At 40.0% G+C, this 27,149-nt stretch overlaps 1 protein-coding gene and 1 long non-coding RNA gene across 4 annotated transcripts in view; both read left to right on the top strand.

Annotated features, from left to right (window-relative positions):
- Positions 1-1,092: 1,092 nt before the first annotated feature.
- Positions 1,093-4,505, top strand: LOC110971533 (uncharacterized). The gene is made up of 3 exons (XR_002597189.2): positions 1,093-1,677; positions 1,859-2,071; positions 3,991-4,505. It is a non-coding gene; the product is annotated as an uncharacterized LOC110971533 (long non-coding RNA).
- An 81-nt stretch (positions 4,506-4,586) lies between these two features.
- Positions 4,587-27,149, top strand: part of foxk1 (forkhead box K1) — a 47,664-nt gene continuing 25,101 nt past the window's right edge. For all 3 annotated transcript variants that reach the window (XM_051945636.1, XM_051945635.1, XM_022221895.2), the window contains exons 1-5: positions 4,587-5,177; positions 9,580-9,795; positions 21,055-21,253; positions 21,366-21,512; positions 23,078-23,271. In XM_051945636.1, coding sequence (XP_051801596.1) covers positions 4,732-5,177; positions 9,580-9,795; positions 21,055-21,253; positions 21,366-21,512; positions 23,078-23,271 — 1,202 coding nt within the window. In that variant the 5' untranslated portion in view covers positions 4,587-4,731. The remainder of the gene's footprint in view (positions 5,178-9,579; positions 9,796-21,054; positions 21,254-21,365; positions 21,513-23,077; positions 23,272-27,149) is intronic.

Below are 27,149 nucleotides of genomic sequence, written 5' to 3'. Positions count from 1 at the left end.
TCCGGGCCTGATGTCATCTCTGTAATTTTTACACTTTGCAAAGTTGTCCTTCGGGCCAGATTGGACCCTCTGGAGTGCCAGTTTGGCGTCATGTTTGACACCCCTGCTCTTGAATCTTGAATTAGTGGTAGCACGGCTCTATCTGTGCCTCCTGATTGCTGCTGTTGCGGTGTGTTAGCCTAGATTCTTTTCCATGTTTGTAATTTTTTGTGGATTTGATTTTGTTGAGTCAGGTTTAAACATAACTAAACATGAGGGGCATTTCTCGACACACCTCTTGCTACTAAAGATTTATTTCAATTCAATTCCAGCTCAATTCAGTTTTATTTATATAGTGCCAATTACAGTCAAATTGTCTCAAGATGCTTTACAGAACCCATATGCCTGACCCAAGAGCAAGCCCAAAGGCGACAGTGGCAAGGAAAACATCCTTTTAACAGGGAAACACACCTTGAGAGGGGAAGGGATGGGAGAAGAGGGGGGTGGGGAACAAGGAATATAAGACACAGTTGGATACATGCATGATAAGCTAGATGACACGTACAAAGTACAAACTAATACTGAAATTGATTCATAGTTTACTGTTATGATGTATGGCTCTGGCATTAAATGTACTACATATATAGCTGGCAGTAAAATTCAAACAGTATGTAGATTAGCATATCAAGTATAATGAGGGCGATGCAGAGTCGACTGGTGGAAATGGGCAGCTGGAAGCAGTGGGCTGGAGGAAGGTCAGCAGCAGCATCCTACAGTGGACATGGTGGAGACTAGACCAGTTGGTGGGACAGCAACCGCAGACCTGAAGCATCCAGCTCTGGGACTAGGGACACAGGTAGAAACAGAGTGAGTGCGATGCAATTACGCTATATATACTCAATATAAAGGTAGATAGAGAAAGGCTCAGTGCATCAAGAGAGGTCCCCCATCAGCCTAGGCCTATAGCAGCATAACTAGGGGCAAAACCAAGGGACGTCGAAAGGGGAAGTCAGTTGTGCAAATGAAGACTCCAGCTGACCCCCTCAGGGTCATCCAGTCAGCCCTAACCATAAGATTTGTCAAAAAGGAAGGTCTTAAGCCTGGTCTTAAAAATAGAGAGGGTATCTGCCTCCTGAACCCAAACTGGGAGCTGGTTCTACAGGAGAGGCACCTGATAACTGAAGGCTCTGCCTCCCATTCTACTTTTAGAAATTCTAGGACCAACAAGTAAGCCTCCAGTCTGAGAGTGAAGAGATCTGCTAAGATAATATGGTACTATCAGGTCTTTAAGATATGATGAAGATTGGTTGTTAAGAGCTTTATATGTCAGAAAAAGGATTTTGAGTGGAGATGTTTCTCACAGGTAGACTGGCTGGATTTTGCAGATGTTTGTGTTTCCTTTCTATGCCTGTGTGTGGGGGTTAAACACATTCTAGCATGTTGAAGTTTAACAGCGCTCTCCTGTGGTTGGTCTCCTCCTAGTTTCACTTCATGTGCTCTTGTACTCCTGCTCCTTTCACTGATCCAACATCCAGGTTTTTCAACCACCTTGTTCTTTCCATGTTTATAAACAGAGGGTAGAGATAAAAAAAAATCTGAGGTGGGCAAACCAGCTCCACTGCAGACACCACATGTTCTTGAAGTTCAGGGAAATGCCTCCATTAACAGGCCATTGAAACCTCTAATAAATTAAATAAAGTAAGTATTCCTTTATCTAACTGTAGCAAACAAAATGCAGCATAATTTCACTAATGCGTTCTTTGAGGCTATAGTTTGAGTAATCCATCATTTGGAGATTTGTCCCAACATGTACTTGTATTTGTTTATTTTTACCTTTTTTTTAGCAGAATACTTTGTGCACTGATTTTATCTTTTCCAGATCCGGGTAAGAAGAGAATTAAATCATCATTTCCGAACAATTGCTGGATGTAAAACCTCAAAACACAACTGATCCAAAACTCCAGTTTCCTGATGTGATGATGTGATGACATCAGCTGCAGCCTATCCACCGCGGGGAGCAGATGTGGCGTTCAGGGACCAGAGCATGAGTCCCTGTCGTGTGCTGTCAACTTGACTTCTCAACTGCAACAAAGTGAGTCTGTAAATCATCATGCACTCTCACATCACTAAATTAGAGACAAAATTATTATTTTTGTATGTTATTTATGTATTTTCTCATTTCTTACATCTAAGATTACTTTTTATTAATCCCACAGTGGGAAAAGTTGCAATGTTACAGTAACAAAGATAGTGTAAACATTTAAGGGATGTTGTGTAAAAAATAGAAAATAAACCAAAAATAACTACTATAACAATAATTATTGCATATATCAGTGGTGTTGCAGAGACTTTTTTTTGATGAATTTAAATACTAATAGAGTGTTATTATTGCACACATTATATGGAAGTAAGTAGAGAACTAATGAAGCAGTATTATATCCTTGTGCATGTTGTAAAATAAATATTGCACAGGGTTTTGATAGATACAGATTTTGACAGATAGATAGATAGATAGATAGATAGATAGATAGATAGATAGATAGATAGATAGATAGATAGATAGATAGATAGATAGAAATTGTACCTCATGATATTTTGCCTCTCAGTGTTTGCGTAAGCTCCTATCCAGTACCAGCCACTGATGCATCTGCATCAGTGGCTGGTACTGGATAGCAGATACAGATCTGGAGGGTGTTATCAACGAGACAGACAGACAGATGGACGGACAGACAGACAAGACAGACAGATTCGCACAGTACATACAGATGGATAAAAACCAATGTACAAAATAGCATGCAGTTGTCGAACAATCGTGGTACCCAAAATGCCGGTATTTACAGAAATTTGCAAAACTTATTACTATTTACGTACAATAAAGTGCAAGCAGATAGTATTTACAATAAATAGAGGTCTTGAGAGTACAGAATACAGTAAAATAGAATATGATAGAGTACAAAGGTGCAATGTGAAAAAAAATTAAACTAATAATAATAATAATAACATGAAAAGCACTCGGAGAGCGCAGTACTCCGCCAAGGCTATTCACTGGTTCTATCATTTCCAATGGACAAGTTCTGATAAGTCTGCAGCGGTCAATTTGTAGTAGCATCTCAATCATGTGATCATTAGCAGGCTGCTGATGTACCGTTCACTTGTTGTCATAGTTACAGTGACGTCGTGCTGCTAACCTACAATGGTACAGAAATCTTTAACAAATCCATGGATCCAGAGTATAAGTTGCATCACTGTCAAAATCTAATGACTTGGTCCTTCTGCCGTTTCTGACCTTCCCTTCAATTTCATCCAGATCTCTTATTCTGTTTTTGAGTAATGTTGCTAACAGACAAATGTACACTGATTGTCACATAACTCCACTGCATTCCTTGACAGTGTAATAATGAGTATGCCACGTGTGTACATATCCGAATGTAAGCTCACCCTATCAAAACTGTACTTATCCATATCCATTTAGTAAAATAGAGTATTGTAGAATACAAGATGCCATATGAAAACCAGAATTAAAATGTATGTATTTATGTATGTATGCATGTATGTAGCATATTTTTGTAGAAATACAGCATTTTTTATTAGTTATTGATGATCAGAAAACACAGCAACATAGAATGTGGCTATTTAATATAGATGTATCCACAAATGAAATGACCTTGCGCTGAGCACAGGTGTGTTATGTATGTGTACGCTATGTACAGATACAGCATCGTGTGACCTAAATATCTAGCGGGCGGCAGGAATTGATGGCACTTAGAAACACTCCCACATTTTAATCAATTGTTCCTTGTATCATTTCCAACGGAAAAGTCCTGATGATTCCACAGTAGTCAATTTGTAGTAGGACTGCAATCATGTGATCATCAGCAGGCAGCACTTGTAGTCATAGTTACAGTGACGCCGTGCCCCCATCTCACATTATTTTAAAATTGTATTGTTCCAGATTGACTGACCTTCAGACCTTAAAGTAATGATGGGCTATCGTTTCCCCTTACTTTGCAGATTGGTTCTTGCCATAACATGGATTCCAACAGTTGTCAAATAGGGCTGTCAACTGTGTACCAACCTGACTTATGCACAACACAACTGATGGTCCCAATCCCATTAAGGGCAAGAAGTTCCACAAAGTTACCTTGACAAGGCACACCTGTAACCATTTCGGGTGACTACCTCATGAACCTCATTAAGAGAATGCCAAGAGTGTGCAAAGCAGTAATTAGAGCAAAGGGTGGCTATTTTGAAGAAAATAAAATAAAATAAAAAAACATGTTTTGATTTATTTCACACCGTTTTTTTACTACATACTTCCATGTGTTAATTCATAGTTTTGATGCCTTCAGTGAGAATGTACAATGTAAATAGTCATGAAAATAAATAAAGACCATTAAGTGAGAAGGTGTTCAAACTTTTGACTGGTATTGTATGTATGTAATGAAATTTTCGGTTTTAGTTTATATAATTTAAGTGTGATTCTGTGACAATTACATGAAATTAAAGTGACACAAAGAAATCCTTGAGTACAGCTGTTGTGTGATTATGTCCGTCTGTGCTGGTTACGAGGCGGCCTTGAACGCACCGCCAGTCCGGTTCCCAGAGTATCCGCTCCCGGTCTTTCCCCGACCCAGACTCCATGTTGTTCCGTCAGCCTCGGAGCGAACAAGTACCCTGCCCGAAAAGTCTCACGTTGTAAGTCAGTGTGTGCGAGAAGTCAAGTGTGTGAGTGCGTTGACCCTCCGAAAGAAGATGGCAGACTACCGGGACGACACCGGAGCTCGAGCCCTGCTTGCGTTACAGTCGGCGCCCTGCAGCCCCGTGCACGTCGCAGTGACCTCGCACGCCTATCACCAACCGTCGCTCGCCCTCCTGGGTCCTCCGATGATGGAAGCCCGCACTGACGTCGGGATCCTTCCTGTTCGGCTCGCCTCCCCTCCATCGAAGGCCCTGGCTAGGCTCGAGGGCCGGGACTTTGAGTTTGTCATGCGCCAGAGGACGGTCACCATAGGCCGGAACTCGTCTCACGGCTCCGTGGACATCAACATGGGCCACTCGAGTTTCATTTCCCGGCGACACCTGCAGATCACCTACGACGAGGCGAGCGGTTTCTCCCTCCGATGCCTGGGCAAGAACGGCGTGTTCGTGGATGGGGTGTTCCAGCGCAGGGGGGCGCCGCCGCTGCCGTTACCCAGAGAGTGAGTGCAGCCAGTCGGCTAGCTTAGCCACAGTCGACCCGCTCCCCGAGCTGTATGTCCACTTAATGCACTGACCCACACACAGCCCAGCACATGTCTGGGTATGTTTGGTACCCCGTTGTAAATGTGACCCCGGCAGTGGACACCAACGATTGAATTAAGCACGAAAACAACATCTGTACAATTGTCTGTGAACCGTATTTCCTCACGTGGGATTATATTTTACCAATTGTAGATTTGTAAACACTTTTACGTTTAGACATTTTAAACAAAACGACCTGTACATTCAACCTGGACGGATTTTGACAGGGGTACTAAGTTTGTCATGACACCCCTGTCGAAGCGGTTTAGTTTCGTACAGTAACCCCGGTTTAGAAAGTGGACCTGTATTAATAATAATAGTGAGCCAAAAATGTCTCCTGTTTAATTTACAACGAAACTAAAATTGTTCTATTATCAGGAGGCCATTAAGGAACCGTCACCCCGCTGGATCAGCCTAGCTAGTTTCAGCCGTTAGCAACTTAGCCTCATTTCTATTTGGCCTACTGACAAACACTAACCCAAGCTAGTTAGCAAATACTTTATTTAGAAATTGATACCGTTGGTTGACATTTCACACGGGCGTGTTGTCATCTCGTAAAGTACTCGACGTTAAAACTTTACACATGTATATATATTTTTACACGAGTCCCTTGTAGTTGCTGGTCAAAGTCGTGTGTCAACAGTTTACAGGGTGATTATGTTAGCTGCAGCGCTAGCTACAGTGCTAGCTAGTTGTTAGCCAACGTGTCACCATCGCGTAAACATTAATGTAAACAAACGCACACACGACAACTCCGCTCACAACTCTTGCGTGGAGGGATTTGTTCGGTTTATGTCGAAACGTGAAATACGCTTTGGTTGTGTTAGAGGAACCATGTGGTGTGCAAATGTAGTTTTACTTTCATTGCTGTTGCTTCACTGCTAGATGTATAATGTCTTCACTGATGTATTTAATACAGAGGTAATATTTTAAACTTAATGCATTGACTTTAAGTGTGTGTGTGTGTGTGTCAATCACCGGGTGGCGGTGTATATATCTGTCTGTGTGCGTGTCCTCTCTGATTGGCTGCCAAAACTGTTTGAGGGTGTGTCGTGCATTGAACAGGAAATGCGGGCTGGAATGACATCCTCATTGCAAGAGCACATGGAGTAAACACAAGACATGAAACGCCAAGGCCAACAAGGCAGCCCCCCCCCAGCTTGTTTTGGGCTTGGAGGTTCTTTTAGGATTACAGAGATTGCTGGACGACGGCAACAGAGCAATCCTGATGATCATTTTTACAGTTTTAATCTGCAAATCTCTGCAGATTACACAAACGGTTGCCTGCATACGTATTCATCCACCTGAAGTTAATAGTTTTATTCCATTGCTGCGACTAACAGCTATTTTCCATTCATAATTAATCTGATATTTATTTTCTTGAAGATTTTCTGACTATAATTTTTTTAAAAAGATCATCTCAATTTCTCAAAGCTGAGGTGGCGTCTTCAAAATGCCAAAAGATATTCAGTTTAGGGCTGCACCTAACGACGCGTCGACGAGTCGTCTGAGGACGATACGTCATCAAAAGCGGAAGTGAGCGCGCAATGCAACAGAAATTCCCTTCCGACCGGAGCGCGGAACGCAGACGAACGTCGGCGTGGCATCGTGCATGTATTATGTATGCATGCTGCAGCGCGGATGTCCACGTTCTATCGTAAACATGGATGTCAGCGTTTACTATACAGCTGTATCTAAACGCGGACATCTGCGCTACAGCGTGCATACATAATACATGCACGATGCCGCGCCGACGTTCGTCCGTGTTCCGCGCTCCAGTCGGAAGGGAATTTCTGTTGCATTGCGCGCTCACTTCCGCTTTTGATGACGTATCGTGCTCGGACGACTCGTCGACGCGTCGTTTGGTGCAGCCCTAATTCAGTTTATCATCATGCAGGACAACGAAACACCAAACCCTTTCATATGAGGGACGTCAACTTTGTAGAATTATTTGTAACATTTGTACGGAATTTATTGTAAACAGATTATCAGTGAATGGGTTTGTCTGTTCAAACTCACTACTATGCTTTTGAAGTTTTGATGTGTATTTTGATTGAGTCTCCAGTTGTGAATCAGTAGTATTCACTTTCTAGTTTACTGACAGAACACTAGCTATTTTGATAATTTAATTTTACAAAAAATAAAAATTGCAGAGCCCTCCCGTCATTCCAGCTTCTCTCAATTTGCTCTGCCTGTATCTCTTTAATGTGGCGATAAATTGAGTTTCTTTACTGTCGGGCTGTGTGTCACACAGAAGAGCTTCAGGTTTAGAAAATTATAATCAGTCTTTTATTGGACTTTTAATATATAGACCAAATTATTAGAAGTCATCTGCAGAGGAATCTATAATTTGTTTCTCTGCCGCACTAAATACAAATTAAAATTAAGGAGTTGGCAGGAAAATACTGCAATTAAGAAGTTATGGACTTATGCAGTGGTCTACCTTCAGTTTAGAACAAATAAAGCCAAATTTAACAATGATAAATGCCAATAAAAATCACACTAAATGAAGAGGGTTCACTAAATAAGCATAGAGTTATCAGAACCATAGATGGTATCTTCACAATTTTTGTTTTAATCAACTGATTCCCCAGCTAAATGTTGCCGCCTTGGCTTGATCTCCATCACACTGATATACCTGAAATCTGACAGTTTTTCACTTTTGTTTGAATGACTTTCCAAGCTTAGTCAAATTTCTCTAATGGGACAGCGACTACGTTTCAATTCCTGGATAGAACTAAGACCTGTAGTAATTTTTGTGTAGATTTTTCCTTCCATTATATTGCTATTTAGTAAGTCTTCTTTCAAGTCCTATTTCTTTTGCAGATTTTCTTGCCAGTTTTTGTATTTCGCTGCATTGTTTACCTTCTCATGGGCTACAGAACTGGCGCAGCTACACATTATAACGCTAACCCCACTGGTGTGTTTCATGTCTCAGTATGATGGCAAAAAAAACGTTCAGCTTAATTTTTGTCCGTGTTTTTTCAGATTCTTCTATGTTCCCTTTAACAATCACTATTTGAGGTGTCGTGAATTCTTTCAACAGTGCCTTTCTCTTTGCTACTCTGGCATTCAGCTGAGGCCGATGGAGGAAAGACATAAAAGCTGCATGCACAGTCTCCTTTATCTCCGCTGTGGAAGCCTGTAGCTCATGCGGAGTTGCCACAGGCCTCTTTCTTCCCTCACTTGTGCTTCTCTTGCACGGACAGTTGGTTGTTGAGGACAGCGTGCTATAGGCATGGACAGCTGGGAGCAGTGTGTTCATGGATCCAGTGTTGGATTGACAGCTGCAGTCTTTCAGGAAACAAATCACAGTGAACACACAGAACATTCTTCTGTATTTTTCTCATAGACCGGGGTCTGGAACAGCGGACAGCACATATGCGATCCTGTGTGAATATTTTGTTTTCTTCAGTTCCTCTGCAGCGGGAGGTCTGAGACCGAGAGTGAGTAGGGCTTCGGTGTGTTGCTCCAAGACACAATCATCGTAGTAGCGCAGATAAGATGGTTGCACTCAAAAGATTAAAAAAAAAAAAAAAAAAAAAGACTGCACTGAATACACAACCACGCTGTCTGTATGTGCTGGGAAAAAGAAAACTATTTACATCAGTCGTTAAGGTTCCATTGTAAAACAAATCCTTCACACCACACATTATAATTATTTTCAAGAGCTTTGTTAAGACTTAAACTAGTTTGGGCCTCTGACTGATTCTTGCTTTTACTGAGACAGTTGTCCAAACCTGCTGAAAGCACAGGAGAAAGGAAATGGAGACCAGTTGGTTTTGCAAGTTTATACCAACCCTGTAATTACATGGTAGGGGGCTTACTGTATTGTTTAATATTTAAAATTCAAGAAGACAAGTGGTAGGATTTTGTCTTCTCTGACAGATTTGCTATCCACTTTGTGCTACTAACGACATTTAACAATATCAAGTTTGGATGTTTATTCTTGTCCATGGAGGCAGTAGTTGACAAAATAATCTCTGCACTAGACCCATTTAGCAGCTGCTCTCTCGATTTCAGTTCTATCATGTCATCTTCAGCAAATGCAGTTTGCTCCGTTGTCATGGTGCTACGATTGTTCGAAATTTATTTTCCCTTTTTAGAGTATTAAGACAAGTCCATATTTCTATGACAACAGAGCAAACTGTCATCCCTAAGGAAGATGGTGCGATGTGATTTTAAAGTCCAGAAGAGTTGATATGTAGTTGCTACGATATGTTTCATAAAAAGTCATTCTAGAAGAGAATCTGATTGTGTTTGTGTGCTCTCTCTTGTGGTGTCCATCGTCTCTCCCCCTCCGGCTGTCCTGCTCTCTAGGTGTGTGTTTCGTTTTCCCAGCACAGTAATTAAGATCCAGTTCATGTCACTCCTGGAGGTGGTGGAGCACAGAGAGAAGGAGCAGCCCTCTCCTCCCCCTCGCCAGCTCCTGCCACACATTTCCCCTCTTAAAATCAGCATTCCTACAGTGCAGCAGCATGAAGAGCACATCAGGGCGTTTGGCTCGCCGCTGCCATCGCCCACAGGCACCATCAGGTAACCCATCGACACACACCACGATGCAAACAGCAGTATGATGAGTACAAACACCGCATGTAACGTACACACTTTATAAATGCAAAGCAGATTATTTTTGCCTTGGTTGTAGTAATAGGTTATTGTCTTTTCCCTGTTTTGTCTCTCAATGGCAGCAGACAGAATCTTGTTAATAGCTGACATACATACTAGTATTTCTGCTAAATTTTTGTTCATTTTGTGATCATTTTGAATTTAAAACAAGGTGTTGCACTGTACTTAATGTTGTTACTTTTCGTATTTGTTAGAGAAAGTCAGTATGCTGCTTGCTTTTAGATAGTGTAAAGTCAGCTAAAAGTTATGATGAGTGCTTTTTCAAATGACATACAGCATACTGTTGAGTAGAAATGGAAAAGCTTACGGACTGATGGTCTCAATAGGCCCTCATACTGTATATTAATGAAGTCACCACCCAGTATTGTCACAGTAACGTGATGTTTTTTCAAATTATTTTTTACTTGAAATGTAAGTTTTCTAAGCTTTCATGCATCTTTTGATTATGTGTCTAGTTCTGAATCTAAGTCAATAACATTATTCTTTACCAAAATATGATTCTTTGATTAGTTTAGAGAAAATTGTCAAATATTCTGAAAGCCAAAACATAATCTCATTTCAATTTGAAGTTTTTCTGCTTTTCTCTGTTCTTTTCGTTTAGGCTGTTGGTCAGACTAAGGACCTCGGCAATCTAGGACTATTTAAGTGATTAATTGACAAAATAATCTGCATTTAGTCTATTGATCTTGGGGTTTTATATTCTCACTTTATAATTCTTTGAGTCTGTACCTCATTAAACATAATGACACAAAGCGGTGTGAGAGGAAATGTTCTGAATATGTGCTATATAAATAAAATTGAATTGAATAATGGAACTTTGTTTCAGCACTAAGCATAAATGACAAACAGATAAAACAAAAGAGCAACAGAGGAATAAGCTATAGACTTAAACAATCTATTCCCTTCAGTGTAAGAAAAAAAACATGACGCACTGTGACAAGTACACAGATGATACATGTGAATAAGAAACACACTACATGAACAGGATTCGCCAAATTAGCAGGTCGATTATTTAATAAAGTTGATGAGAAAATATCGTCTGTCAAAAGAAATTTGTTAATGTATGAGTTAGACATGAGCATATTATATTTCACACTTCAGTGAAAGTGTGCCCTTAATTTAATAAATAGAAAGGAGAATATTAAAGAAGAATGAACTGTTCAAGTAAATCAAAATCAGAAATGCTTTATTGATGCTTATGCTACAGATGCTCCCATTCAAGCCAGAAATATAAACAGTAGGGGGCCCCTGTAGCTTAACTGGTTGAGCGTGTGAATCATTAACAGGGGCTATGGTCATGGGTTTGAGTCCAACCCATGGCTATTTGCTGCATGTCCTTCCCCCACTCCTCCCCACGTTTCCTGTCGCTCTTCACTTTCAAACTACAATAAAGGCTAAGAAGCCCAAAAAACTTTAAAAAATGAAATGCAAAATATGACCTAAAATGTACTGTTCACATGGGATTAGTATTACCTGGGGATCTCTAGTAATTTGTGAATAACCCCCCCACATCTGTGTTTTTTGCAGTGCATTCCCACAAGATCAGCCAAGTCTGTATTTTACTCGAATTTACTGACTTTACACCCCGGATATGATGTCAAATCTTTTTACGTCGCACCATCCACTGTTTTAGCGTGGTATGAAGTCGTCATGGCAACAGTAAATATGTCAAAGCAGCAATGTGACTTCAGAACAGTGAGCAGCGTTGTTGGGCTGACGAGCCATTCGGGCGTTTGTCTTAGGCCTGTTAAAAGATAGCCCTAGAAAAATGTTTATTACCACATGCCGGTACGCATGTCATCCGTCTCGATATCCTCCCAAATTCCCCCCTTCTTGTTGATCGGATTTACCGTTTCTGCAAATGGTTCATAGGCCTGTTGTGTATAGGCCTACTTATGCATTTGCACTTAAAATGCTGTCAATAATTTTCATGGCAGCCTCCATAATTCAACCGTGAAAGAGATAGAAAAAGGTGTGCAATCAAAGAAAAAAAAACTTAAAATACCCCCCAGTCACTGAGATGCAAATTCACACGGGACTTTTATTATCACAGGATGTTGGTGTTTCGCGAGATATGGTAGGCAATTTGCGGTGGAATTTTACTTTATAAGTTATAGACATGACAGATTTACCCAGGATTAAGACCACAGACATCCTTTTTAATTATTACAAATCACCATTGATCCCAAGGTAGTACTAACAGAAGTAGAAAAATATGAACTAAAAATATAAACATAAGTAGGAAAATATGACATGAAAATAAGTAGAAAAATATGTCCCACAAAATAAGCATATGCAGAAATATATATCCTAAAAATAAACATAAGTAGAAAAATGTCCTAAAAACATAAAGATAAGTAGAAAAATGTCTTAAAAATATAAACTAAAATATAAATATATGTAGAAAAATATATCCTAAAAAATAAACATAAGTAATCTTTTTGTTACATTAGAAGATGTTGTCATTTTGGTGACTTTTATATTTATTTGTTCATGATCTGTAAGTATAAATGTAAATAGAAAAATATGTCCTAAAAAAATATACATAAGCAGAACAAATATGACCTAAAAATATGTACATAAGTCAAAAACATGTCCTAAAAATATAAACATAAATACAAAAATATGAACTTAAAAGTTAAACATAAGTAGACATATGTCCTAGAAATATACACACAAGTAGAAAATGTGTGACCTAAAAATATAAACATAAGAAGAAAAACATAGCTGAAAAATAAAAGCTTTAATATAGAAATGTCTTAAAAATATAATTATTAATTGAAAAAATTACATAAAAATAGAAACATAAATAAAAACTGTAAATGGAGAATGTGCTTTTCCTAAGAAAATAAAGTGTAAGTATACAGTGTAATAACTAGTGTGTTGCTGCACAGAGAGAAATAATTTGTCATAAGAAAAAAATGGACATTTACCTAAACCAAAAACATGCATGATGATTATACAGCAAGTATTTTCTAGCTGTTGGAAAATGTTTCAGCTTTTCTAGCCTCCGAGTGGAATAAAAAGCCTGCAGACTGTTTGAGCTTATTGCTCCGGTGATATCCTTTCTGGTTGAACCTATGAGGAGCTGCAGTCTTTGGGTTGAGATGGAAACCTGCACATGCCGGAGAATATCCGCTCTATAAATGTATAAACGGCATGTGCGCCCTCTGCAGGTCCGACTCTGGCCCTACATCACACATCCCCAACCAATGTCAGCCCATGTGTGCATGCCTTATATGGGTTGGCTGCTGCTTCGAGGCATGCGATTGGCTGTCGGGAAGATTGTTTGCCTGTAGGCCGTTTTTCCGTCCATTCGTGGTTTCCTTTTCAGAGCCCCGCACCCCTCCCACTCAGCCACCAGCTCCTGTTCTCCTGCATGTGGACACATAACAGAGTAAAGACGCTCTGCTCCTACATCTCTGCACCACTTTCAGCGTGGCCTTTTTCGGGCAGACTGGTTGCGCCACCTCTCCCTCATCAGTACCCACATGCAGCACATACAGCGGGAGAGTATTGTGAAAAAGCACGTGGTCCTACTTTAAACAGCAACAGCATCTCTTGGCAGGGTGACAAGAGTCGCTTTTCCTGTTTTGCAGCTTAAATGAGCTGTTTAGAATAACGCTGCACATGCAGAGGAGGTGAAATGATTGTTGGGGGCAATGTAAATGCGGCCTTCGCTCCCTCAATAGGGCACACTTAACTTTTTTTATTAAAAAAAAAAACATATAAAATATAAGCTAAAAATATGAACATAAGTAGAAAACATGAGCTAAAAATGGAAACATAAGTATAAAAATATGTCCTATGAATACAAATGAGTAGAAAAATTACCTGAAAATATAAACTAAAGGAGAATATGATCTAAAAATCTAACATAAGTAGAAAATATGAGATGAAAAATATAAACACAAGTAGAAAAATATGAACTAATAATATAAACGATGTAAAATATGACCTAAAAATGTAAACATAAATAGAACATATGACTTAAAAATATAAACAGAAGTTTAAAAATATGATATAAAAAGACGTAGAAAAATGCCCTAAAAGTGCAAACTAAAAATAAAAACACGGGTAGAAAATATGAACTAAATATATAACATAAATAGAAAAATAAGATTTATAAAGAAATAGAAAAGTATAAACACAAATAGAAAATATGAGCTAGAAATATAAACAATGTTATACAGTAGTGGAGAAGAGTTTCGGACACCCTTTAAATTTTACAGTCTCAAATATTATTGTGAAATATTTGTGGAAAAATGTTTTGTTTCAAAAGGTGTGGCTGCATTTGACTTACACAAACAAATACAAATGATATTGTTTACAAGAAAAACTAACAAAACTGAATTTTTGACAGTTTCAATATGTCAGTTCTCAACATTGTCGGTGTCAAAGTAAACATAATAGAGAATGTTGTTCAAAACTGAACAAAAAATAAATGTACCATCACATCATCAAATAAATATTTCTACTGCCATTGGCATGCAGTAGAGCTCTTATCCTGGCTGGCATGTTCCCCACGAGCCTTTCACACTGTTGAAGGGTAATCTTGTTAGCCTAGCCACGCTATACCCATGTTTCTGACGGCACAAGGGTCTAGGGAAGCTCGACAGGGAGGGAGGCGGGCTAAAAGGTTGTCTATCAAATCCCTCTGCAGCAATTGGGTAGGTATACAACCAATCAGCGCAACGAATAGGCTGACGTAGTTCCTAGAGCACCGGCGGATTGTGGCTAAGTCCCATTAGCTTCCCAACCAGCGGAGCCGCGGAGCCAACTGGTATATTAAGGATTTGCCATATCCCGTCGGCATAAGTCCAAATAAGTCTTTCTTCTCAATGAAACACTTCAGTGCCGTCCTTTGTTTATCTTTCAAGTTGAATTTTAGCTTGGGCTGTGGCCAAAGCCGAGTCGAAAGATAACTGTTTATTGTGCGCTGGTTGTTTCTGTCAGAATCGTCGCACCTCTGTCGTCACTTCGTTACGCCCGCCTTCTGACTCTACGCTTCATGGTGATTCGGCCGGCCAGTTTTAGGAGCATCCAGCCTCGAGCCTTATGGAGGGTAACTAGACCCACCCTGGCAGAGAATTAAATTCGTTGCTTTGGGTTGTCTAGCGCGGCTAGGCTATAATCTTGTCCCATTCTTCTTGAATTATTCTTTTTAATTCTTCTATATTCTTTGGTTTATGCTTGGAAAGGTTTATGCTTGGGGGGGATTGAACTGGCAGTACTTGGCAGAGTTCAATGTGTAGCACTCATTCATCCCCAAATCTTGATAATGCCTCCACCATGCTTGACAGTAGGTACTGTACATGGTGGAGATAATGCTTTGTCCGGCCTTCTGTGTACCCTCACATTAGCAGGAGGAAGATAAAGCTGGAAACTGGACTTATCTGAATCTTCTTGCAATTCCTGGCTGTCCAGTTCTTGTGTGTTTGGGCCCAACGACGCTGGGCTAACCTCTGTCTCTCATTGATCAGGGGCTTCTTGACAGCCATGTAGGACCTTAAGCTGTGATCTAAACGTCGGCCACATACTGTGCAAGTGGAACACTGGACACACTGTGGTTTGACCGCTGCTGCTGAAGCTCCTGTGATGTCATTCGGTGGTTTTCCCTGCACATGCAAATCAGGATGCAGCCAGAATGCATTTCATGCTGAAGAAACCCTTGGACACCCAGATCTTGGTTTATTTTCGAAGGTGTTGGGTGGCTGTATTTCTGCGGAGTGTATCCAACCGCTGAAGGACTGCATCTGCACTTCCTGACTATCTGACGGCAGCTATACCCTTCATGGCTGAGAATCTGTATCTTCACGTGTGTTTCCTGTTTCCTGCGTTAGGTTCCTTGTTTTAGCCATTTTTGCAATATTGAGAAATCAATAACTTTATATTGTTTGGATCTTAGATTGAGATCTGGCGAATATAAAAGTAGTAGCAGCATCATGTTAGAATCTGCTGGAATATTTCCAGACAAAATGGATTTGATCAAATTGATTACCTCCCTAAGGAATTTCTTAATGTTGTCACACTCCCAAATGCAGTATATGAATGTGCCTCGAACCTCATTCCACTTATAGCATTGTTTTTTTTAAATGTCACATATTTTATTTAGACCTGCCTGCAGCAGACATACTGTATTCATACATTTCTTTATCTTACAACATATGTTGACACACTTAACTTTTAATGAAGTTTGTACAGTTAGACAATTCTGTTTTTATAGCAGAGATGTTTCAGAGAAACTTAAGCTAACCGAGCTATGATCAAAACAGAGCCGGCAGCCTAGTTTCTCCAGCCAAAAACTACAAACATATCCACTTCCTCGCTGTGTGCACTGCTCTCTCTATTGCCAGAGGAAAATCAAAACTCAGACTCTCCCAGAAACCAGTGTTTACTTTACTAACAGAAGCCGGTGTGTGCTGTGTAATGAATTACTGGGTTTTCCCTGTTTTGTCTCTCAACGGTAGCAGATAAAACTTAGTTAATGATTGACGTACTTACAAGTATCTCTGCTCATTGTTTATTTTGGGATAGTTTTGAATTGAAAACATGGTGTTACACTATAATAGTAAAACATGCTTTTCATATTTGCATTTAGATAGTGTTATGAGCAACAAATTATAAGTACTTCAAATTACATATAGAAGGTATTAAAATATTGAACAGAAATAGAAAAACTTACTGGCTCCTGGTTTTAGTAGGCCCTCATACTGTATATCAAGTGAAGTCACAAACCAGTATTGTCAATCGTGATTTTTATTTTAATTTTCACTGGAAACACAAGTTTTCTAAGCTTTCGTGTATCTTTTGACGATGTGTGTCTAGTTCTGAGTTTAAGTCAACAGTATGATCGTTGCCAAAATATGATTATTTGATTAGTTTACTGACAGAAGACCTTGACAGCAAGTACTTTCTAGGTTATTGTTCATTTTGTGATAATTTTATATTTACAACACTTACTTTTCATGTTTGTTTGAGAAAGTCAGTAAGCTGTTTGCTAGGTAAAATCAACTAGAAGTTATGGTAAGTGCTTTTTTAAATTACATATAGAATTTATTAAAATGTTGAATATTAATAGGAAAGCTAACTGGTTCTTGGTTTCAATAGGGCATCATGCAGTATATTAGCTGAAGTCACTAGCCAATATTGTCATTTTCTCACTATGCTCAGCCAACAAAAGGAGCCTGATACAAATACCACAACAGGGCCAGTTGATAGCTATACTATTTTCCTCTGTGGTTCGCTGGTGCAATGACTTGCCAAACTCTTTTCAATCTGCAGAGTCCCTCACAGTCTTAAGCAAAAATAAAAAAAACAGCTCTTCACTGAACACCTTTGCACTTGACAGACTGTCAAAAAAAATTCTATTACAGCTGTGCTGCCTGTAGACACCACAGTCCCGTTATCACACTTGAACTTGTTTTATGGCTCTTACCCAGGTTACCGTATTTTCCGCACCATAAGGCGCATCGGATTGTAAGGCGCAGTCTCGATTACAGGGTTTATTTCTGTACTTAAGCCACATATAAGGCGCACCGTATTATTGGGCACATGGTAAAACAAGGAAACGGAAGCAAAACGGTGAGTTTGGTTGAACTTTATTCTACTACATATTTAAAAATACACTCACATTATTTTTTGATCAATCTTTTGTCACAAATCCATCAAAGTCCTCATCTTCTGTATCTGAATTGAACAGCTGGGTAACTTCGACATCAAACATGCCGGGTTCACTCTCGCCATTGTCGGAGTCATGTTCTCTAATAGGTTTATCGCTGCCAGCGTGTGCAGTTACGTATTACGTCCCTATGTCGGCAGGAATTGGTCCGACAGTCAGATTTTGGAACTCGGTGCACACACCGGGTTAAAAGGCGCACCATCGATTTTTTTTTTTTTTTTTTTTTTTTTTTTTGTTTGAGAAAATTAAAGGCTTTTAAGTGCACCTTATAGTGCAGAAAATACGGTAGCTTACTCTTGACTAGATCCTTGCTTTGGACAAAAGCGTCTGCTAAATTAAACTGTACATTGGAATGACTTGCATATAAAGTACTATTGTTTTACATTTTGAATTTTTTTCATTTTAATGGATGTTGAAACATTAGCATGAGTCACTTCTTGTGTTCAGGGTCAAATTGACCTGCTGACCTAAAATCAACACTGAGTAATGAGGATTTGTCCCCGTTGATTATACAGGGGTTCCTCAGTTTACAACATCCTCGACCTAAGGTGCTTCGTCGTTACGTCGGAACTGGTTACGTGGAGTCCAATCATTTGGTCATTGTGTCATTTCTGACCGACCCTGAAAACTTCATTCAAATCCCTGAGTCCATTTTTGAATGACGTTGGTAACAGAGGAAGGATTCACACACGCTGATCGTCACATAACTCCGCCGTGTTCTTTGGTGGAATAATTAAACTAATTTGCGTCATTCTTTCAGTGCTCTAATGGATCTGGATGCAACAGTTTCCATCATGGTGATTTGTCTGGTCTGTTGTCCGCTCATTTCAGCCGTTCTAATACGTTTCGTGTTTTTTAAAAAAAAAGTATGTATCAGTCGATATTTTTTTCTTTTTCTGTATTCCACCACAATATTGCACAGCTGTAAAACAGTTTAGCTCTGCTTTGGTGAAGAACATCAGTGAATTAATTGTTTATCACGGTCTTCAGCAGTAATTTTTGTTGGTAAATGAGAGACATTAGTATCGCACATCTGCATCTTCAAACCATAAACAAGGAAGTGAATTTGGTGACGTACGTGTATTACGTTTGCGCTGGGAGCTGCTATGATTGGTGGAACTCACGGGAGGTGGGCCAAAATTGAGGGAAAGTTCCACCAATCATAGCAGCACATCTGCATCTTCAAACCATAAACAAGGAAGTGAATTTGGTGACGTACGTGTATTACGTTTGCGCTGGGAGCTGCTATGATTGGTGGAACTCACGGGAGGTGGGCCAAAATTGAGGGAAAGTTCCGGTGATTGGACAAAATTGACCCTTCGTTAAGCCCCGCCCCCTTGGTTACTGTTGCTACTAGGGCTGGACCCGAATATCCCGAATATTCAAATATTCGTTCGCTACGGCACTATTCGGATATTAATTTTGGTATCCAAATATTCGCCGCTGCTGTCTCTATATATCACCAGTATTTATTTTGCTCAAATAATACACAGTAGCTCAAGTTTTAAGAGAAGTAACCTTCCATTGAGATGTCTTTCTTTGCTAATGTTATCTGACCTAACACACAGAGGTACGGTTAGCTAATGTTAGCTAGCAACTTACCTTAGAACAGACGTAGGTGTTCTTATTGATTTTGGAGGGATTCAGCTGATCATGCAGTCTCCCACACTGCTTAATCCACACGCAGCACCTTTCTTATTGTGTCTTTGGCTTGGGGAATGCAAAAAAATCAACACCACCCTCCAAGCTTTGCGGATAACGAGTGTCAGACTTGCAAGTACTGTAACACACCGCTTCGGCATATTGTCTTCTGCTGAAAGCTTGACAGACCTCTCGTGCCTAGTTACAATTGCTGAGGTAGGATTGGACAGTAGCCATTTGTGGGAGGGGCTTAGCGAAGGGTCAATTGCAAGGCCGCGTAAAATTTGCGGAGATTGGTTGAATTTGCGCAAACCCAACATTACGAATTCCTGGAGGGACTGATTAATAAAGGCTTTGTGAAACACCAGGAGCTTCACCATTGTCTGGCGGGGTTGCTATATTGCGTGACCTAAATATGTAGCAGGCGGCAGGAATTGATGGGACTCAGAAACACCCCACAGTTTAATGATTTGTTCCTTGTATGATTTCCAACTGATAAATCACGGTAATTTTGTAGTAGGATCGCAATCATGTGATCGTCAGCAGGTAACTAACACAGTGTTCACGTCATGATTACAGCGACGCCGTGCCGGCAGCTACAGGGTGACCCAAAAATTACAAAAACAAAGTTTAACTGTAGTGTCTATTTGAGTTGGGGGTGCATGAATTCACTCTTATTTTATCCATTTTTGTTATAGCATAATAAAATAACTTAAAAGCATAGTATTTGCCGAGTGCAATAACTCAGAAGAAAATTAATAGAACCATAAGGTACAGGTATGCTGGAGCATAACTTCAAAATGCAGGCCATCAGTGTCAGATTTCAAAACTCTTGATGGTAAAGTATCTGACAGTTTTAATTTTTTTAAACAGCCAAAAGTACTATGAGACAACATTTACTGGCCAGTTTGAGGAACCTTCATAAGCATGAATGAAGATACATTCCAGAAGATACCAGTGTAACCAGTTGGTGGAAACGTTCAGAACTTTGTATAAGAAACAAACATGAACATGTCGAAATATGTTTGTTTTACACTAATCTGTTACTCTTCTGAATATATCTGTGGTACTGATTTATTGAAATGACATATTACTTGGATTATAGACTTTTCATTTGTTTCCGAACTTTTGGGTCACCCTGTATATCTCACAATGGGAAATCCTTAACAAATCCGTGGATCCAGACTATAAGCCACATCACTGTGAAAGTTTAATCAGGTGGTCCTTGTGTGATTTCTGACTTCCCCTGAAAATTTCATCCAAATCTGTTTTTGAGTAATGTTTCACACTGACAGACAGATGTACAGCAATTGTCACATAACTCCGCCATTCCTTGGCGGAGTAATGAACAGGGCGAAACATTGACGAAGATTGGCATTATTAGATCAAGTTGTAAAAACAATGCAACATAGTCTGTTCTTGTCTTGTAAAATGACTCATACATGCATGAAAGTCATTGTTATTTGTGACTTTTATGAAGAATTGATCAGAATTGTGCTGCACATAAGGGCTTTGTTTACATTTTCTCTGGAGTTCCGACTTACGACAAAAATTGACTTGCATCAATCTGTAGGAATGGAGCTCCGATGTAAATCGAGGACACCCTATATATGTTGATTACGCTTATTAAGCAATGCAGAAGATTTTTCATGCCAAAAAATACCTTTAGCAATTTTTCTTTTAAGATTTTTTTTTTTATTTTGAAATGGCTCAGTTTGACCTGCCATATAACAGGAGGGTTTATTAACCCCCTTGTTTAGGTGTTGGTAGCTGTTTCGCTTCCAGTTGTAGCTTGATACAGTCACTTCAAGAATTTAACTCAGACTCTTTATTCTCTGTTCCAGTGTTCCCAACTCCTGTCCAGCCAGTCCACGAGGGGCGGGCTCGTCAGGGTACCGGTATGGACGCAACGTGACCTCCGACCTCCAACTAGCAGCTGAATACGCTGCGAAGGCTGTTTCTGAACAGAGGCGAAGTGTTGCTGAGCAGAGAAGTGGGGGAAGTGAGCATCGGGGGGAGTCAGCTGGTGGAGACAGCCCCAAGGTAAAGACTCAGCAGTGACATAGTCCTAAATTTGAATGCCTCTGAGGAGACCTTTAAAACCTGTCAGGTGTGGCTTTAAGGACATGTGTTTGTTCTTGTCTTGTTTGTCCAGGATGAGTCCAAACCGCCGTATTCCTATGCACAGCTGATCGTCCAGGCCATCTCTTCGGCTCCAGACAAACAATTGACTCTGAGCGGCATCTACGCCCACATCACCAAACACTATCCCTACTATCGCACTGCAGACAAGGGCTGGCAGGTTGGGGGCCTCTTTTTATTTGCTGAACGGAAAATACAGTGCACAAGTCGAAACAGTTAAACCGTTTCATATTGATGTAGAACTTGTATATAAAAATATGAACAAACAGTTGTCATTAATTCTAAAGCTGTAGAAATATTTAGAACACATGCATTGGTCCTTTGATTAAAAATATGAAAAATCAAGAGAATTTTGCAAAATTTTGGGGGTTTTGCGAAACAGCTCCATTGCATTTACTCATATGCAAAACCAATGCATTTTTTATTTCTGAGTCTTGTTTTACTTTCAAAATATGAATTATGAACTCATACAAACACTGAATCTATCATAGAATATACACTTAGATCCATTTACATTCCACGATATTGAGAATTTGTCGTCATCTGCAGAAACGAAATGGGTCAACATGTACCATACAGACTGTTGAAGAAATTTCACTCTTGGTCCTTCAAAGTTTGCTGTAATATTGTGATTTTATTAGTATTTCCGGTAATACGGTGGATTTACCGACACAGAGTATGGGTCTGTAAGGGTAAGTCAACCCAGAGCATTTTCAGGGCACACATTTTATAGGAATGTCAGAAGATGGATCAAAGGGTAGGGAGGGGCTGTATGCAAATACAGAGCATAAGACAAAAGGGACATCTCAGAGGATAGATAAAAGGGTTGGGAGGGGGTTGTAAATAAATGTAAAACAACAGAACAAAAGGGCAATTGGGTAACAGGAGGTAAGACGGGGGGGTATGGCAGAAAGGTGTGATAACAGGAGGTAAGAGGGGGTACGGCAGACAGTAACAAAGGATGAGAAATAGTAAAGGTGTGATAACAGGAGGTAGGACGGGGTATGGCAGACAGTATCAAAGAATGAGTCTGGTGACATGTAACAGTACCGACAATATGTGGGCTATTTCTCCATCAAGACGTATAAAACCATGAAATCAATGTAATGCAAATATTTACTGGATAATGAAAGTCACCAAATGTGATGTTAATGCCTCTGGTTTCAATGCATATGAAGACTTCTCCTTCAAAAAGAATTCAAAGAAATTAACACGATCTTTCCCATGAAAAAAATACAGTTAAAATGTCCTAAAAAATGGGATTTTCCAGCTCTGACACTAAATTAAGGAAGACCTGTGGCAGTCAGTTTTTAGTGTAGCACCAAATGACATTTATAAATGACAAAATTAGGCTGTTTCTTTCCATGGTACAAATTTCATTGAGAATGAGTATTAGCGGAGATTTTAATCTTAAAAAATACAAAAAAAAATGTTTTGATGATAAATTTTAGAGTTTTGTTGTTTTAATTTCTGTAAAAAGAAAAAATCAACAGAAGCTACGGACATGATTACGACTTTTTGTTGAGGTTTCTGGGAAACTCAGTGAAAAGAAGTCTGCCAAATCTTGTGAAAAATAAACAACAAACAATTTTACAACAGGGGTGTAAAAGATACGCCTCGCAGGTCAAAACTGGCCCGGCAGCCACACAGGATGACTCTGCAAAAAATTAGACGACATTAACTGTCGTGTCCATTGACTAAATGATCTATTTTTCCTCCCTCCAGAACTCAATCAGACATAATCTGTCTCTGAACCGCTACTTCCTGAAAGTGGCCCGTTCTCAGGATGAGCCCGGGAAGGGGAGTTTTTGGCGCGTGGATTCTGCCTCAGAGACCAAGCTGGTGGAGCAGGCCTTCAGGAAACGACGGCAAAGAGGGGTCGCTTGCTTTAGGACGCCATTTGGACCTCTGTCTTCAAGGTAGGCTGTTCAGCTGCTCACCTGTGACCTTCAGCTGCGCAAACACACACAGTGACTGGAGTTAACCCTTTTCCCTTCTCTCTGCTTCTGCTCCCGGCTATCATTTTGATTGGACAGAGCAAAGTAAGTCTGATGATTGCGAGGTTGCCTGATTCAGCAGAGATTACTGTATGGGGATATTACTACAGCAAAACTATTAGTAAATGTGTATGGATCGTTGTGTGTCTGTATCTCAATTTGTGATTTGTCAGTGCGAACCAGAAATTTGTGTCTGGGGACGCCCAGAATAGCTCAACTGACTGAGCAAGCGACCCATAAACGGAGGCTATCGTCCCTGTCGCAGCGGCCTGAGTTCGATTCTAACTCATGGCCCTTTGCTGCAGATCTTTCCCCCCATTCTTCTATCTGCCTCTCTATGAACTTTTCTAACAAAGCCAAGAAAAGTCAGGAAAAAAAACTTTACAAAAAAACAAATTGTGGTTTTCAGATGAGTATAAAAATTAATGTGCTAATCTGTATTAAAATGTATCACATGTAATAAGTAGGGCTGTCAAAATTAACGCGTTAACGTAGATTAATCCTTCACCATGATTAGTCAGATTAAAATTTTTAACGCATCTGCAGCGCAGAATCACTCAAAATCCCTGAAACGTCTCTCGCAATGCATATAGGGTGTTTTAAATTTGACGAGTCACTTCTGTTTTACTGTTTTTCCAGTGTTTATGGCATTAGTTTATCAGACCAATTACCAGTCCCTCCAAGATTTTGCGGGTGTGTTTTGAGATTGTTGCGGCCGAAAATGCCTGAATTCGCGGCAGCTTTTCTGAAACATTGCAATGTTTTGAGCTATCTGTTGTGATGAAATTGTGGGAGACAGTGACAATTGCTAAAAAGCTGCATTTTTTCCAGCTTGTAGAACATGTTTCAACACTGTAATTGACAATATTTATTCCGAAATTAATTATTTAACGTTCCAACCCATTTCCACAAGCTGGCACACCATGGTGGGACATTAGCAGCAGCCAGATACTGGTTTAATATGAAGTGGCTGGTAGCACGTAGCAGGGGTGCAGGGCCACACAGTTTGGGGAAGAAATTTTGGAAAGGTAAAGTGGGAAGATGGCGACGCTCCCGCTTAAGAAAATCAGCACCGTTTGGCAGTATTTTGACGCAGCAGATGACAACAAGGTCGCCTGTCAGCTGTGTAAGCAGAAACTCGCTGAAAATATGCATGGTGGCTGCCTTACGCTCTGCTGCCCTGTACCTGCCCTGCCCCTGTGGCTCTCAGCGGCGAGACCGAGACGCCCCGTCTGCCCCAGTTGCCCGACCACAGAGCCCGTCGCCGGATTCGCCGGCCCCCGCCGGCCCCCGCCACTCCTGGTCACTAAATTGCAGGTTTTCTGGCTTTATAGACAAATCGACTAGTCACAAATAAAATTTAAGACTAGTCGGTGGGAAAATTAGTCGAAATTCCCATCCATAATTTGGACATATCTGTCAGTGGCTCCAAAAGTGAATTTCCCATTGAGGTAGTGAATTTTCACTAGTCCGTGGATCCAAACTTTAAGCTGCATCACTGCTGAAGTCTAATCACTTGGTCCTTGTGTCATTTCTGACCGACCCTGACAATTTCATTCAATTCCCTGAGTCCGTTATTGAGTAATGTTGGTAATGGAGGAATGATTCACACACGCCGATTGTCACATAACTCCGCCATGTTCTTTAGTGGAATAAAAAATCTAATTTACCTTCATTCTTTTGATGCTCTAATGGATCTGGATGCAACAGTTTCCATCATGGTGGTTTGTCTGGTCTGTTGTCTGCTCATTTCAGCTGTTCTAATATGTTTTGTGGTTTAAAAAAAAGTGTTTATCAATCTATGATTTTTTTTTTTCCTCTTTTTTGTATTCCACCACAATATTGCACAGGTGTAAAACAGTTTAGCTCCGCTTTGGTGAAGAACATCAGTGAATTGTTTATCACGGTCTTCAGCAGTAATTTTTATTGGTAAATGAGAGACATGAGTATCGCACATGTCTGCATCTTCAAGTCATAAAGAAGGAAGTGAATTCGGTGACGTACGTGTATTATGTTTATGCTGGGAACTGCTATGATTAGTGAAACTCACGGGAGGCTGGCCAAAATTGCGGGACAGTTGCGGTGATTGGACAAAATTGCAAGGCCGCGCAAAATTTGTGGAGATTGGTTGTTGTCGCGTGAATTCACACGTTCGCAAAATTGCGAATTCCTGGAGGGACTGGATTACATATGACTTCAGCTATCCCATGTGACGCTACCTAGCCAATAAATTGGACTCTGCATTGCAGCCGGTAATCATTGCAGCTGAGTTCAGAAAACGGGTGAGGGACAGACAAAAAGGTAAAATAAACAAATCAACACCAAGAGGAAAGTAGCCCTGCACATGTTGACCATGTTTGTTTCAACATAGAGCTGCGAGCTAGCTTCTCAACTATGAATATAATCCAAACTAAATATTGTTGCAGACTCATCAATGAGCTCCAAATGGGTTTGATAATGGCCCTGACACCATTCAGACCACGATTCAAAGTACTGGCAGAACAAGCTGCAGCTCAGTTCTCCCATTTACGTAGCAGGGATAAAAGGGGAGTGATATAAGACAGAAAAATATGTTCAATTGTTCTCATTTTTGGAGATTTAGGTATTGCTAAAGATGTATATAAGTTGGTTCAGGTTGGTCAGTCATTATTTAAGTTAAGTTCTGCCCTTTATTTTAAGATGTGCAGTTATATAAAAAATCATTTATTGATAAATGTTGTCAAAATGTTTTTGAACTGTACTGAATTTATTTGATTTGACAGTCAGTTATTGATTACATATAGACGCTAATACAACTACTAGGTTATATCAACATATATCACACTAATTCAAGTTGGACATTGTGATTTTCTGGAGCTTTGCTTTAATACATTTTCTCTGACTGGACCTCTTTGAATTTTTAGTTGAATACCCCTGTGCTACACAGCACATTGGCCCTCTTTGTGAGAAATTAGAATTTAAAAAAAAAAAAAAAAGAGGTGGGGTAGGATCGGCACCTATAGTAACGCCCAAAGGGAGGACACATCATGCGAATTCACGACACAAATACTGTTCGCGACATCGTCCGACCGGGTGGGGCGAATATTCGGATACCATCGTCAAGACCGAATGTTCAGTTATTTGGATATTTGGGTCCAGCCCTAGACAGCACGAGTAATAAGATTTGTCAATGCGGTCAAAGATCTTTATACGTACAAAGATATTAGTAGATACAAAGTCAAAGTATTTGGCTACAAGTGCTGGAAATAAAGACAAATCACCAGTTACACGTCAACCGCACAATTGGCTGACTTTACAAATTTTTCTGCGCATTGACAAATCTTATTACGTTTACAAATTTTAGTACAGATTAGCACTTTTTTACACAACTGAAAACATAATTACAGACATCTGTAAAGACAGCCAATTGTGAGGTTCACTTGACTGACACCCTCAATTCAGTTTTACTTGTATAGTGCCAATTACAATTCAATTTGTCTCAAGACGCTTTAAAGAACTCATATGCCTGAACGCCCAGAGCATGGCCTCAGGCGACAGTGTCAAGAAAAAACTCCCTTTTAACAGGAAGAAACCTTGAGCAGAACCTGGCTCTTTCATATGGGGGGACCTATCCGTTGCTGGCCGGTGGGTTGTGAGGAATTCAAACGGTGTGTAGACACTCAGAGAAAGAGCACGGGGAGAAACGGAGTGAATGCAAAGCGATAATGGTATAAATAGTAAATACATAGGTAATGAGAAAAGGACTCAGTGCATCAAGAGAGGTCCTCTAGCAGCCTAGGCTTGTAGCAGCATAACTAAGG

The sequence above is a fragment of the Acanthochromis polyacanthus genome, chromosome 3, assembly GCF_021347895.1.
Source record: "Acanthochromis polyacanthus isolate Apoly-LR-REF ecotype Palm Island chromosome 3, KAUST_Apoly_ChrSc, whole genome shotgun sequence".
Taxonomy (NCBI): Eukaryota; Metazoa; Chordata; class Actinopteri; family Pomacentridae; genus Acanthochromis; species Acanthochromis polyacanthus.
Note: the sequence above shows the minus strand (reverse complement) of the source record. Positions and strands in the feature narration are given on the sequence as shown.